This window comes from Argentina silus (assembly GCF_951799395.1).
Source record: "Argentina silus genome assembly, chromosome: 6".
NCBI classification, from domain to species: Eukaryota; Metazoa; Chordata; class Actinopteri; order Argentiniformes; family Argentinidae; genus Argentina; species Argentina silus.
The window spans coordinates 21,076,544-21,091,254 of record NC_139660.1 but is presented as its reverse complement, the minus strand read 5'-3'; the positions used below and the strand labels follow the sequence as shown (position 1 = coordinate 21,091,254).

Below are 14,711 nucleotides of genomic sequence, written 5' to 3'. Positions count from 1 at the left end.
CACAACCCCCCCCGGCCCGCGGTCATCAGCTGCCTTAACCGTTGGAAAGCTAACCATCTCCACCTCGCTACTGCTGATACAGCGCTTCACTGTCCTCTATTGCTAGGAACTGGCCTGGCTATAGAACACAACAGAAGAGGCTTGTGGAGGTAGAAACTGGAGGACGGGCTCATTGTAATGCCTGGAATGGAATGACATTCCTCATTCCATTCATTACAATGAGCCCGTCCTCCAATTTCTACCTCCACCAGCCTCCCCAGGAATATAGAATACGGTCATAGAGCATTAATAGCCAGAGGCCTCTTTCTCAAAGCTGCTTACACAGCAATGCATCTTTTTTGTTCTGAGTAATGCAGTTGAAGTTGTTGATGTCAACGACTTGGCTATGGAACACAGTCATAGAGCATCAACAAAGGACAAGAGGACCAGAGCACTCTTCATAGATGTAAAATGCCTTTCTTCATTCTGCCATGTTTAATACGACAAAACACGATAACAACTCTGAAGCGTTTCGGCACGGCCTTCGCCTGGGAGTATAAAAATAAAGGTTTTTACATTTTAAATGTATGAAGAATGCCTTGGTCCTCTTTGCTTTTTTTCGATGGCCAATGAACCCTTTTACCAAAGAGCCCCTTCAGTCTACCATGACGTTCTAGAACATCCGCTTCCTTCTTCTGACAATAACAGAGCAGTCCATTAACAGCCAGAGGCCTCCTCCTCTAAGCTGCTTACACAGAAATGCATCTTTTTTTTTCCGAGGGAGGCAGTTTAAGTGGTTGATGTCACTGATCCAGGTCCAAGCGTTGTCTTCAAAGGTGAATCAACCAGAGAACGGAACAAGTCCACCTGTGACAGGAGAGGCTGGTGGAGGCAGAAATCAGAGGACGGGCTCACTGTGTAATGTATAGAATGGAATGAAGAATGGTATCAAACATGTGTGTGTTTGATACCGTTCCTCATTCCGTTCCATGCATTACAATGAGCCCGTCTTCTGATTTCCGCCTCCACCAGACTCCCCTGACCTGTGAGCCTATTGTCTCTTTTCTTTCGCTTGCCCTGACATATGTTTGGTGTTACCGATCCCACAGTAACTCTGGTTAGACTATACAAGTTCTAGGCAGCTTTGGTTGGTTTTGTGCTTGACTTGTGATGCTTACCAGGGGAGGCCGGTGGGGGTAGAAATCTGAGGACGGGCTCATTGTAATGCATGGAATGGAATGAGGAATGCTCCGTGTTTGATACCATTCCTCCTTCCGTACCATGCATTTCGACGTGCCCATCTTCCGATGTCTACCTCCACCAGCCTCCCCTGATACTTACCAACTGGACATTCCAGTTACAGACCTACAGAGAGAAATGTGATGCTGCTTGAGTGAAAGGCCCTCCATCTTTGTTTTTAACCGTATTTATTACCACAGACAATAGGGACAAACCTACCTTTGTTGACAGACATAGAAACCCTACTTGTACCCATAATCCAGTTGTTATGTTGAATGCTGAGTGAGTACCATTGCAGTAGATGGCGGTGTTTTGGAAGCAATGAATAGACACTTCTGTAAAATTGATGAGTTCATGCAGTGTTGCTTAGGTAACTGTAGGAAGGGGTGTGGAGTTTCTGTGTCAATTGATACTGCTAGACTCAACAGGTTACATACACACACACACACACGCGCGCGCACGCACACACGTGCACGCATACACGCACACGCTTACACACGCACACGTGCCTGCACACAAACACTGTAGACATATACTCACACACACACACATACACAGTACACACATGCACACACACACACACACGCACACACACACACACACACACACACTTTATACAAAACACTCACCTGTCGGCGGGTTAGACATGGCAGTGACTGTAGTTACTGAAGGTTTCGAAAAACAAACACAGTGCAGTTCTACCTAAAGCCCTCAGTGCCAGACAGATCAATACATGCTTTCTACATGATCATGGCCTGTGTGAACAGAACATATCCATACAGAGACCACTGGCAACGTTAAAGGAAAGGGCCATTGGTAGAACCACCATAAGGATGAACAGTTGATAATGCTGTCAATGACTACATATAAACAGTTCTATCAACCCAGTTTAAAGAAATGTACCCTATAGCAGGTTACACATTTACTCATCATATCAGTTATTCCCACATGTTCCTTCCTGCACAATTTTAAGAGGAAAGAGTAAGATCCCAATTCCTGCAGAAATGTATTATACATGTGAACAATGGTCTTACATCTGGCCGTAGATGTGTAATCCTAGAATGTGTTGAGTTAGTCCTGTCCTGAGATGTCTGTATAGAGAGAGTTTCCACCTCTCCTAATCCCCTTTAGAGGACTATTCAATAGAGCAGTGGGTGGTGGGTGGCAGGTGGCCATGGAGGGTCAGTCCTGGCCTGCTTTTGCTAGTGTCCAGTGGTTCCCAGCACACCCATCCTACAGCATTTCCTAAAATCACAAACGAGTGCTTAAAGTCCCGCTGCTCTGTCATTGGTCAGTTTCCTCACTGTCCCTTGTTTTCTGTTCTGTTCTATTCTACACAGTATGACTGGATTCTGGTGGAGGTCGAAATCAGATTAGTAGTTTGAAATATAGTTTGATACCATTCCTTATTCCGTTCCATGCATTACAATGAGCCCGTCCTCTGATTTCTACCTTGACCAGACTGCTGGATAACTGTAGGGGAGGCTACCAGTCGTGAATGCATGTGTAAAAGAGGTGGTTTGGAATCATGTTCTTGTGATGGGTAGCCCTGCTGGAGACATGATCAACTAAAGTGTCGCCTTGAATCTTCCGGATTTCCTCTGGGTCAAACTCTGTCTGTCACATACAGGCACTTTTAAGTTGTCAATGATGATCATTTCTTTTAATGGTTTCTTATGCTTTGTTTGATTATATACACACCTACACACAAACTGACTTTGAAACCTACTTTTCATGTGAACCCATTTGGTCTGACCTATACTCAACAACCCACTATCTTCTCAATAGTAAATGGGTGGTTTAAAGGAAACAGTTGTTAGTGCAGTGTTGGTAGGCTATACACTCTTAGAAAAAAAGGGTTCTTCATTTGTCCCTGTAGGGGAACCATTGAAGAACCTGTTTGGGTTCCATATAGAACCCTTTCGGGTTCCAAGTAAAACGCTTTTGGTTCCATTTAGAACTCATTGTGGAAAGGGTTCAACATAGGACCCAAAAGGGTTCAACATTGAACCCAGAGAGATTCTACACAGAACCCCAAATGGTTCTTCAAAGGGTGTACAAATGGGGACAAATGGAGAACACTGTTGTGGTACTAACACACTTTTTCTTCTAAGAGTGTAGGCTATTGGAGGCTACTGGCTGAGAATGAAGAGTGACAAAAAGAGATGCACCAAATACTTTCCCCCCTTTTTTGTTAGTTCTAGTCCACCCATTAGAAATGTTGCCAAAGTTTCCACCCCACCCCCACCCCTCCTAAGAAAAAAATGACCTAGGAGGGATTTCAGTAGGTTTGGTTGTCCTTCAGAGCGTCTCTTGTCCACCAGTCTCCCCCATTGATATAAATGGTCTCCCCCAGCAGAGTTTATCCCCCCTGTCTTTCCTTCAGAGAAGCCTTTTGTTTACATTCTGGATTAGGATATCGTATCAGATTACAGCGCTCACCTAACTATTCAAATGCGACCCCCCCACTCTCCCTCTCTCCCTCTCTCTCTCTCTCTCTCTCTCTCTCTTTCTTCCTACACTCTCTTCTCGCTGCCATGCCAGCGTGTGTTGACGAGGGGATGCTATCCGGACTAGAAGGCTCTATTTCAAATCCAACGAAATGAGCTTTTGCGCAGCCGCTTAGAAAGTATTAGCGACCTAACCTCGCTTTTTGCCACGACCCTAAATGGCTTCTATTGGTACTTTTTCCGCTCAGCAATGGTCTCTACTGGGAGAACTCCGCATAGTTTGAACTTTGTTTGCAGCAGGCTGCGCGGCAGTGGTAGCGGCGCAGTCCGCCCCTGCATCAGCTACAGTTCAGCACAGTGTCCCAGCCGGATAGTCCCTGACCGAGAGGACAGCTGAGTGGGACGTAGGGCAAGTTGGCGTGTCTGTCATTCGACATCCATCCACATGACTGAATTGGATTTCACTGTCGTCACTGGATTTATCGGGGGAAGTTAATTGTTCTTTGGGCTATTGGAATATAAAGACAAAAACGGGAATACTGTATCAAGAGTGGTGGTACAGACATGGCTGCTTTTGGAATACTGTGTAAGTGATAAGGCTACATTTGATGGAGAAATGCTGTCGAAAGGGACGAGACTGGTGCATAGGCTATAACCCATAGTTGATGGTGAATGCTGCGGATAATTGCACTGTGCACACAGGCGGGAGAGCTGTAGGTGTCTGTGAGGGAGAACGGGAAAGGTTGCTTAACATGACGTTATTAACTTGCTATATTAAAAAAAAAAAAAAAAACATACACAAAAACATTACTCACCGGCTTTGGCGTTTTACAGTCAATAGGCCTATTAGAAATGTGGGGAGGTGTGCTTGAATGGAACAATGTTGTAATGTAGCACAGAGCAGTAGAGCTACAGTGTGTTGCTCGATCCGATTTAGTGCGGCAGTATGCGAGGTAGGACAGCCGGGGGAGGGGCTGCGGTGGAGGAGTGAAATGTTGCAGGAGAGTCGGGCAGGACCTAGCAGGGGGAAACATTGAAGCAATGTGTTTTGTTTTTCCCATTGCTTATTGAGTTGCTCTTGCTTTGGAACCTTTTACTTTGTCCTCTGCGCTTTGGCTTGAGTGTCGGCTACAAACTGCGTTCGGTTTTTACAGGAGAGCTGTTCTGCAATAGGCTATGCTCTACTACTGTACTTCCAAGCTAGACTTCACTAAATGTCAGTCTCATTCAAAGCATAAGTGCACTGATGCAGTTCATATGCTTCGCAAATGAGGCTACTGTGAGGCTACAGCCTAATGAATAGCCAACGCAGGCCTACTTGTTCAGTAGTAGACACTCTTGCAGTATAAATGATTGAGGGCCTGTTATAATAAAACAGGACGCCGGTGGTGAGGTATTTTTTGAGTGCCGCAACGTTCGCCCCCCCTCTTGCCCGGATTGCCTTTGAAATAACGGGAGACTTTTCCACCAGGTGAGGATGCAATGACCGGCGACACTGACAAATACCTGCGGCCCCAAGATCTCAAGGAGCTGGGGGACGATTCTCTTCCGCAGGAGGGGTACATGGGTTTCAGCATCGGAGCCCGCTCCGCAAGGTAACGTGTGACCCTCTCCTTATCGTATGACATTGTAGCCTAGGATAATCTGGACCGTGATGTCATGTTTAGCATTGCCACTTCATCCTATCCACACAGGTTTAAAATGTCCTCCTGATATGTTCAACTAAGTGTTGGCGGTAGTTGGATCTCTCTTGATTTTGAGTCAAAGAAAGTTGATGATGGAAAATGATGGAAGCATCATAACTGCTATTGACGTTGCCATGATTCAGCGTTATATGCGCATCTTACAGGGTGCAATGGACTATGGTGAATAACTTTGACACCGACACTACTGTAGTTTCGCTTGTAGTCAAACGTGTACAGTAGGTGGGTAATGGACCAGTGCCGCTGTGGGAAAAAAAAGACTATGCTAGGCTACTAGTATTCAAAGAGAATATAACTAGCTGTCAAGAGTTGCGTGCCAAGCGCAAAACTGGCAAGCCCCAATGAAAGTGCATCACCACATTTGATGAGTATTGTGTAGGCCACAGCACACCATTGGCTGGCTATTGTGATGGCCCGGGACAGCTGGCAAATGCAGGGCGATGCTTGACTGACTGAAAACAACAACATTGACAGGAAGCAGCAAACAGTGGGACAGCCAAAAACACAACTGGTGTTTGACATGAAAGCAGCATCAGCTAAGCCATAAGCCAGGCACTAATGAATAGAAGAAATGTGTTTGTCAAAAGGGAGTCATTCAGTTCAACGTTGGGTAGCGAAATCATACCAGATCGAACCGATCCGAAACGACGAGTAGGGTTCCAATGGGTTTGTGTTGTCAAGCCTGTTGAGAAAGTTCCATGATGTTCATGTGATCCATTTCTGTGTGTGCCCAATTCATGATTAGAGATACAGTAATCGTCTGATTCTCATTTAAGGGCTCAGCACAGGAAATGTCAATGTTCACACCAAGTAGTTGGTGGGCTGGCTCTATCAAATATGCCATCATGCAGAATAGTTATCAATGATAGCCATTTACCATTCATACTGTACAGTTTTGATACTGTTATCATATTTGTATGCTGTTATTTGCATTGCAGAATGTATTGCTGACATGACTGCGGGGCTGAACGAGTTGTGCTGTATTGGCTCAGTGAAATATTGTATTGATTCATTAATGAATGATGCTGACCAACCCTTTACTTTTTCTTTACCTTTCTGTTTATGGCATTGGCCTTGCATGGTTTGCTTTCAGACTGGGCTACACACACACACACACACACACACACACACACACACACACACACACACACACACACATATAGCAGGCTGCTCATGTACACAGAGACTAATACACTTAAATACACACTAATACACTTAAAGACACACTTCTTTTACAACACACTCATATGCAGTGTCAATGTGCACTCACAGTGCACAGTTATACACTTACTGCATATGTAACACACACACACACACACACACACACACACACACACACACACACACAATAGTATGAGCTCAGTCTTGAAGCATAACCCATGCAAAAGAACAGCAACAATGTCATATGTCAAAAAGACCCACAGCACCTCTGCTTCAATGTCCTAAAAAAATACTTTGCTTTTTACTCTCTTCTATTTTTCTTTTCCTTTTTTCTTTTCTTGCACTCTGGCTGTTTCTCACTCTAGCCCTAGGATCAGGTAAGAGCTGATGGCACAATCACCCAGGGGAGGTTGGTGGAGGCTACCTCCACCAGCCTCCCCCGCAATCACTGTCTTGTTTCCCTCCCATAACCCCATCCACGCCGTACGCCATGACTTCATGACCCATTACTCATCTTTGTATGGTTCTCGTGTTGGGTCTCCCTTTATTTGGTTATATTGAGCTCACTAATATCATTTTTCTCCACACTTTCACCTTATTTTCTCATCAGTCAATAGAAATCCCTCATTGTGTTGCAAAAATATGAAGTAGTATTTAACCCAAGTTATCAATAGGGGTAGTAACATAAATGAGAAAATGAAGGCGACAGTTTTGTGTTGTGACGTAGCAACTGGTTATTTGGTTTGAGCTGTGTTCATTAACCCCCAGTTTTGTATGGTCTGGTTAAAGGTGGCAATCTTTTTTTTTGTTCTTAATGTAACTTCCAGGGATCAAGATGTTACACTCGATACTATTCAATCAGTATCGCATCCAGTTGAGCCTATAAAATGATTGGAAAAAGTTTTATTCCTCAAAAACATCCTGGTTTTCCTCAAAAACATCCTGGTTTGGGATGACCCATTCTGGTATGCAGAGATGGAAAGTTCAAGGCCAAAGAAGGCTTGATGACTTAAACTGTGTATTTAGAAAAGCCTGTGATCAGTCTGACGAATGACACACCAGTGAAACACGCACACGCACACACACACACACACACACACACACACACACACACACACACACACACACACACGACTCACCTTGGATCTATCCAATAAATTACAGGACAATGATGTCAATGATACACACACACAACCAACTTCAGATGCTCATTTTCACTCTGTCTCAATATCAAACGACAATGAGTCTGAGAGTGAAAGAGAGAGGGGGAAGGAGAATGATTGATGTGATGTGGAACGCTGTGCACTGACAAGTAAATAGAGAGGTAGAGGAAAGGAATGGTACAGAAAGAGGTAAAAGAGGAGAAAGCTAGAAAAGAGTGAAAGAGGGGAGGGAGAGAGGAGACTTAGCTAAGTGAAAATTAAATCGTAAAAAAAAAAAAAAAAAATTGCTTTGAAAATCAAACAAAATGGAATTGAATTTATGAGAGGGAGAAGAGAAGAGAAAGCGTGAGGACTCGGCGAGGGGGGAACTGTGGAGAGTGAACACTAGAAGAACGACAGATAGAGGGGGAAAAGCAGTGCTGTGATGCCATTTCATTCAGGCCCTGTGTAGTTGCTTAGAAACTTCAGCAGCAGTGCTGAATAAAGCGCTTCTCTCTGCTGAATAGCATGCCCACTCAATGTTGCTGAGCTGTGCAGTTTCTCTCCCTCTCTGGACACACACACACACACACACACACACACACACACACACACACACACACACACACACACAGATACACAGTTCACACAAACACGCACAGATATACAGTACACACATGCACACAGATACTTTACACACACACACACACACAAATACCCAGTTCACACACACACACACACACACACACACACACACACACAGAGGGAGAGAAACACATACAGTTACAATAGGTTTACACACACACACACACACACAGTCACAATAGGTTTACACACACACTCACACACACACACACACACACACACACACACAGATACACAGTTTACACACATGGGTGAACACATGCAGTTACACTAGGTTCACGTGCACACACATAAGAAGCGTGTGAGAAACACCCAGAGGGGAGCAGCCTGCTGCATACTGTCAGTGTTTCCGCAAAAGCAGGCGAACATCACCAGCACTCACACAGCAGACTGCAGCAAGACTGAGATAGACAGGAACAGACCCAATCTAAAACAGAAACAGATCCAGGTCATCCACCAAACTTAGACACAGGCAATCTTAGACCATCTTTAACCTAATGTTTCATTTGATTATATTACCTTGTGAGTTCAAAAGAGATGAGTTACAACCTATATACAACCTATGAGAGGTTACTTTTAACTACTTTTATGGACTTTTATAACTAAATCTTTATTTAGTTATTCCTATTAATCCGATTAGATTGAATTGAAGTCTTTGACATTTTGTTAAAACCTCAGATTAGGCATTTATGTCATCTGTGCTCTGCAGTCCTATTCACAAATATGTGTTTGTTTGTAGTTTAGGAGCAATAACCCATTCTGTGTCCTCTCTGATACATCTGGTCCAGGGGAGGCTGGTGGAGGTAGAAATCGGAGGACGGGCTCATTGTAATGCATGGAATGGAATGAGGAATGGTATAAAACAAAATCAAATTCCATTCCTCATTCCATTCCATGCATTACAATGAGCCTGTCCTCCGATTTCTACCTCCACCAGCCTCCCCTGCTCTAGTCAGACTATATATAGGCTCTCACTGTACATCTGTCTTTGTAGTACACAGACACTTATGACACCTTCATACCTGCTATCTCTCTTTCTTTCTCTCTCTCTCCCTCTCTCTCTCTTTCTCTCTTACACACACACACACACACACACACACACACACACACACACACACAGAGACACTCTTTCCCTCCCTCTCTTTATCTCCCTCCCAGTAAAAACAGACTGAACTCACTCTTCTATTTCCATCTCTGAATAACACCTATCTGTCCCTGGCTGTGGGCCTCTAATCTTCCTCTATGCTCTACACTGTTTGGTTCCCTGGAGGTTGCATGTAGTAATGGATTCTTTTTACTTTTGTTTGTTTTTGTTCTCCGGCCTGTCGCTCATTGTCACCCGCGGTGTTGCGTGGTAACATTTAGCCTCCGCTCCTTCAGTTCGGATAGGTCCAACACCCTCAACAGGAGCTCCTACGCCCGGGACAGCATGATGATCGAGGAGATCCTCGCCCCCACCAAGGACACAGTATGTACCTCTTACATTCTAACACCACTTCTCTCTTTTTTTCTCTCTCTCTCTCCCCCTTTTTTTCCCTTTCTTTCTGGTCTGACCCTTCCTGCCTCTCTCTCTCTCTCTTTCTCCCGCTTGGTTAACTTTGACAGATGGGTTGGATGATGGATTTCTCCTTTTTCCGATCAAGGTCAACGTATCTTTCCTAGGAGCTTATCGTGTTTTTGAGATTGTTTTACTTTGTGTTTATGTTATGCACTTACAGTGCATGAACAGGATGACACCTACTTTAAGGGCTTAGTCAAACATCCCGGCCGTCTCACAAGGCTTCCCAGCTGTCTTGGGAAATGTTTGCCAATGTTTATCTTTGAACATGTTGTGGCGGTGAGGATTCGGGAGCTAAAACAGGAAATGTAACTTGATGCACTGTTCTGTAAACAGTGTTTGCAACTTCACCATCAATCAACAAATTCCCAAGATTTGTTACTATAGTTGGCAGAAATATGCATAAGTTCTTTCACCTCTGCTGCTATATAAGCAAATGTTTTGGCCCTTGAATGAGAACACTTGTAAAAAGTAGCTCTCTCACTCTTTCCCCCAACTTGGTAGTAAACGCAGATTTAACAGAAGAGCCTTGTTCTTCCCACCATGGTTGGAGGCACCAGGGTAACGACAGTCAAAGCTCTGTAGTTATTATCTGTTTCATGCCATCATATGATCCCTCGATTTGGTCTCCTTGGTGTTTTGTGATGTTTCGATCACTATCAGATAGTCACTATCAGACTTCTACTGAAAGTTGTCTTATTGTGATGTTTGCCAAGGAACTAGGGATCCTGTGGGCCAAGCAACTGCAGTGACTGCAACCTCACTCCAGTTTGAGTTGCCAGCCAATGACCAGGACTTATATCCATGCTTTACTTTCTGTTAACAAGGCTTATCATCACTGGTTCCTAAATGAGAGAAGTCCTGTGTGTGGTTTCTGATCTGTCTCTCTTCTCTCTTAAGTTGCAGAGTGTCTGTAAAGACATATCCTACTTGGTTGACCCTCTCAATAAGGTATAAAATCAGAGGTGGTTTCTTCATGGCTGTGCTCTGCTCATTCTCCATCTCCCTGGTTCACTTTGTGTTTGTTTGTTTGTTTGTTTGTTAGGCCTCTGTAGATTCATTTTCATGTCATTCATTGCTACTGGTCTCAGTGTGGTAAATTAATAGTTCTTGCATTTCCCCATGCTATATTTGGTCACCATGAACTCCCATGATTCATTTTCATACAATTAAATGATTGTTTTGTTTGGAACTTTCACATTTCTTACTTTGAAAAGGTCAATCATTTCATTGAAATGGTATTGAATGTTTAGATGGCCAAAACAAAGAAGATTGTATATGTCCTGTTACAGGTGTCATATGGTCTCATGTTGTTATGCAGGGTAGAGGGTCATACCTGTCATTGTGGGTCATGATCACTTATTGCACTAGCATTTGCCAATTAAAAAAACATACAGAAATATCTCTTGGACCAACTGTCTTAATATTCCTTTTCAACTATTATTTTATTTTCATAAATTTAACTTCTGTCAATTTTATTATTAATATTATATACATTTTCTATTTTATTTTTTATTTTATTCTATTACTTTTTAGGGGAGGCTTCTCAACAAGTCCTACCTGGGTTTCCTTACCGCCCTGCACAATTTGCCTTTTTCTTTTCATTTTGTCCTTCATTTGTTATTGTGTGTGTGCAAATCCTAAATAAATAAATGGTCAGGGTAACGTTTGATAGTTAGTCTTCTTAATGATTCAACTGATTTGCCTGCTCTCTCCTCCCTCTTCTCCTTCCCCTCCTTCTCTCCCCTTCACCTCTTTTCCTCTCCTTCTCCTCTCTAAGCACTTGGCCGTGACTCGGGACTACGACACAGAGTGTCTGAGGCGCTACAGCTGGACCCCTGATACCATGGACCACAGCAACACTGTGTCCAGTCCCATCCACTCCGGGTAAGAACCCCGGCTCTCTGAGCTGCACCACAGTCACACCAGGCAGGGCTTAATGCTGCAGACACTGGAGGGTGATAGTGTTTACACTCCATGTTAGCTGAATGCACCTAGCCAGACTGGTATATTAGAATAGTATAGAGTGGCGCCAATGGAGGAGTACATTTGCTATTGGCTAACACTGACGGAGACTCAAATAGTTTCTTCACAAACACACAAACTGCCAGGCAACCGTGTGATTGGCTGGCTAGCCAGTCTGACAAGTAGTGCTTGCTTAGATTAAACATTTTTGAACTGAATAGATATTGCTATTTGAACTGTGAAACTTCTTTATATATAATTTATATATTGTTTGGTAGTTTTATTGTTTTACTTAACAGTAGCCATGACGTTTTGGGGCTGAAGCTGCCTATTTTTGTCCGCCATTTTTACCTGTTAGCCCCGCCCACTTACATCTCTTAGTCCAATAATATCATCAATATTTGGTAAATCAGGAAGGAATATTTGGGTCTATTTGAAGCCACCACTAATTTCATTGGCTCAACTCTTCTAATATACCACTCTGGGCCTAGCTAACAGTTGTCCACAGTGAAATACTGTAGTGAAGTCTGTTATAGTTCCTGGACACAGTCATGTACGGCATGGGTCATACTCATAATGGAGTACCCACTCCATACAGTACATAGTACCTATTTTGGTAACTTGGAAATGCTCCTGGCCTACAATAGGAACATATTTGGAGGTTTAGACCGCTCATGTAGCCAACTGGGTTGGAGTCAAATGCTGATGTCTTCCACTTTGGTTGCTTTAATTTGAATACAAGATAATCACTGTCATAAAAGTGCACTTTGCTCTTTCAAATGAATGCTGCCATGTTTGCATAGCATGTCATGAAATGTATTATGATGAATTACTTGTGCAGGAATGCCGTTTCCTTTTTTGTTCTACGTTCCTTTTTTGTTCTACGTTATGCCAAAAGCAGTTTATGGACGTTTGCCTCTTTTCAACGCCCTCCATTTTTTACGTTTACCTTGATTTCAGCCCCATAGTTTTTGTCCTTTTGTTTTCCTTTCACGGCGAAATGCATCAGATCCTGAGAAAGCGTATTGACTGTGCCTGTGATACTAAATCGAGTTTTTCTTTTGCCTCCTGCGTTGTTTTGGTTTTTATTTTGCAGCTTGTCCTCCCCGCTTCCTCAGTATGACTCCAGGTGATGATTGTGTCCCGTGATGTCACCGTGATGTCACAGTGATGTCACAGTTTCACTCCTACTCTCTATCTCTCTCTCTCTCTCTCTCTCTCTCTCTCTCTCTCTCTCTCTGTGTCCTCATGTCATCTGTGTGGTCTGGTCTCTCATCGATACTGTAGCTGTAGACCCTCTCACCAAGGTGCCATCCCACCAGGGGAGGCTGGTGGAGGTAGAAATCGGAGGATGGGCTCATTATAATGCATGGAATGGAATAAGGAATGGGTGTGTGTTTGATACTATTCCTCATTCCGTTCCATGCATTATATTTCTACCTCCACCAGCCTTCCCTGCATCCTACAGTGCATATATAGATAAACCCCCTCAGAAGATCTAAGAGCTGCTCTGTAAAGTGCAACACATATATGATGCTAGACGTAGGCACACATACTATGTGAAGAGTCCCACACTTACTGTGTAGGAGACTGTACACAGTTCAGGTAGCTCCCTGTAACAACCAAGTTACTCAGATCAATACAGAATGGAAAGGTGGGGTATCTTTATGATGGTTCCTATAACCTTAGGTTTTATGTTTTTATTGCACCTTAACAGCTGGTTTGGTAGAAGGCATATCAGTGTCACCTTTCTTGTTTGTGGTAGCCTGCTAATAGCTTTACTACACGGGTGTCAGTTTGCACTATTACTAACAGGATGCCCACAGTGTGTGTGCTCTTGCCTTTTCAGAACCAAACATGTCACATATTAAACACATCGTCTTCATTCGTGAATTCATTGTCGTTTCTTACCTGGGGTGAAACATTTGTGACGGTGTTGAATATCGATCACTGATCACTGCTTCAGAGTGATTGAGCTTGGCAGGAAACTCACCTTTTCTGCCCTAAACTTGAACTAGACCGCCTAGGTCTTTACTGGGGACAGCGTCTTGAGTTTAGTTGACGGCGTTGTTCAGAGTCTGAGCCATGCTAGAGGTAAGAGGTGAGATCTGCCAGGTTTGAAAACTCAAAGCACCATCTCTCTCTCTCTCTCTCTCTCTCTCTCTCCTGTTGTCGTTCCTCTCTCTCTTTTCTCTCTCTCTTTTTCGGAGTGTTTGGGTGTACGGTGCTCACAGCATGGGATTCGTCGTCACTTGTGTCAGTGGTATAGCCTCTCTCTCTCTCTCTCTCTCTCTCTCTCTCTCTCTCTCTCTCTCTCTCTTATCCCCCCCATCCCCACTTCCCGCTTAACGCTTATTTCTGCACGGGCAGGTTCCTGGTCAGCTTCATGGTGGACGCCCGTGGGGGGTCCATGAGGGGCAGTCGGCACAACGGCATGCGCATCATCATTCCGCCGCGGAAGTGCACAGCGCCCACACGCATCACCTGCCGCCTGGCCAAGAGGCACAAGCTGGCGTACCCCCCGCCCATGGTGGAGGGAGAGGGTCTGGTCAGTCGATTGGTGGAGGTCGGCCCTGCTGGAGCCCAGTTTCTGGGGTAGGTTCTTCACTTTTTTCTTTCTTCCCTTTAGTTTACGTTTACATTTCGGTCATTTAGCAGATGCTTTTGTCCAAAGCGACTTATAATAAGTACATTTGTGTGAAGTAAATGAATCAACTGTACATTAGTCACTGTAAGTAAAACCATCAGCTTTCACAGTGCTAGAACAGTGCTAGAGAAAGGAAGAAAGCAGGTTGATAGTTTTTTATTTTGTTATATTTTTAATATTTTGTTTTGTGCTTCTCTTCACCAAGCTCTTTGCTCTTGTTGT

The 14,711-nt window shown here is 43.9% G+C and overlaps 1 protein-coding gene across 1 annotated transcript in view; it reads left to right on the top strand.

The window, feature by feature from the left end:
- Positions 1–14,711, top strand: part of LOC310805852 (ankyrin-3-like) — a gene marked incomplete at its 5' end in the record, with an annotated part of 100,897 nt that overhangs the window by 58,932 nt on the left and 27,254 nt on the right. The window contains 6 exons of the mRNA XM_083671683.1: positions 5,140–5,263; positions 9,685–9,787; positions 10,778–10,828; positions 11,658–11,764; positions 12,939–12,971; positions 14,213–14,437. Coding sequence (XP_083527809.1) covers positions 5,140–5,263; positions 9,685–9,787; positions 10,778–10,828; positions 11,658–11,764; positions 12,939–12,971; positions 14,213–14,437 — 643 coding nt within the window. The remainder of the gene's footprint in view (positions 1–5,139; positions 5,264–9,684; positions 9,788–10,777; positions 10,829–11,657; positions 11,765–12,938; positions 12,972–14,212; positions 14,438–14,711) is intronic.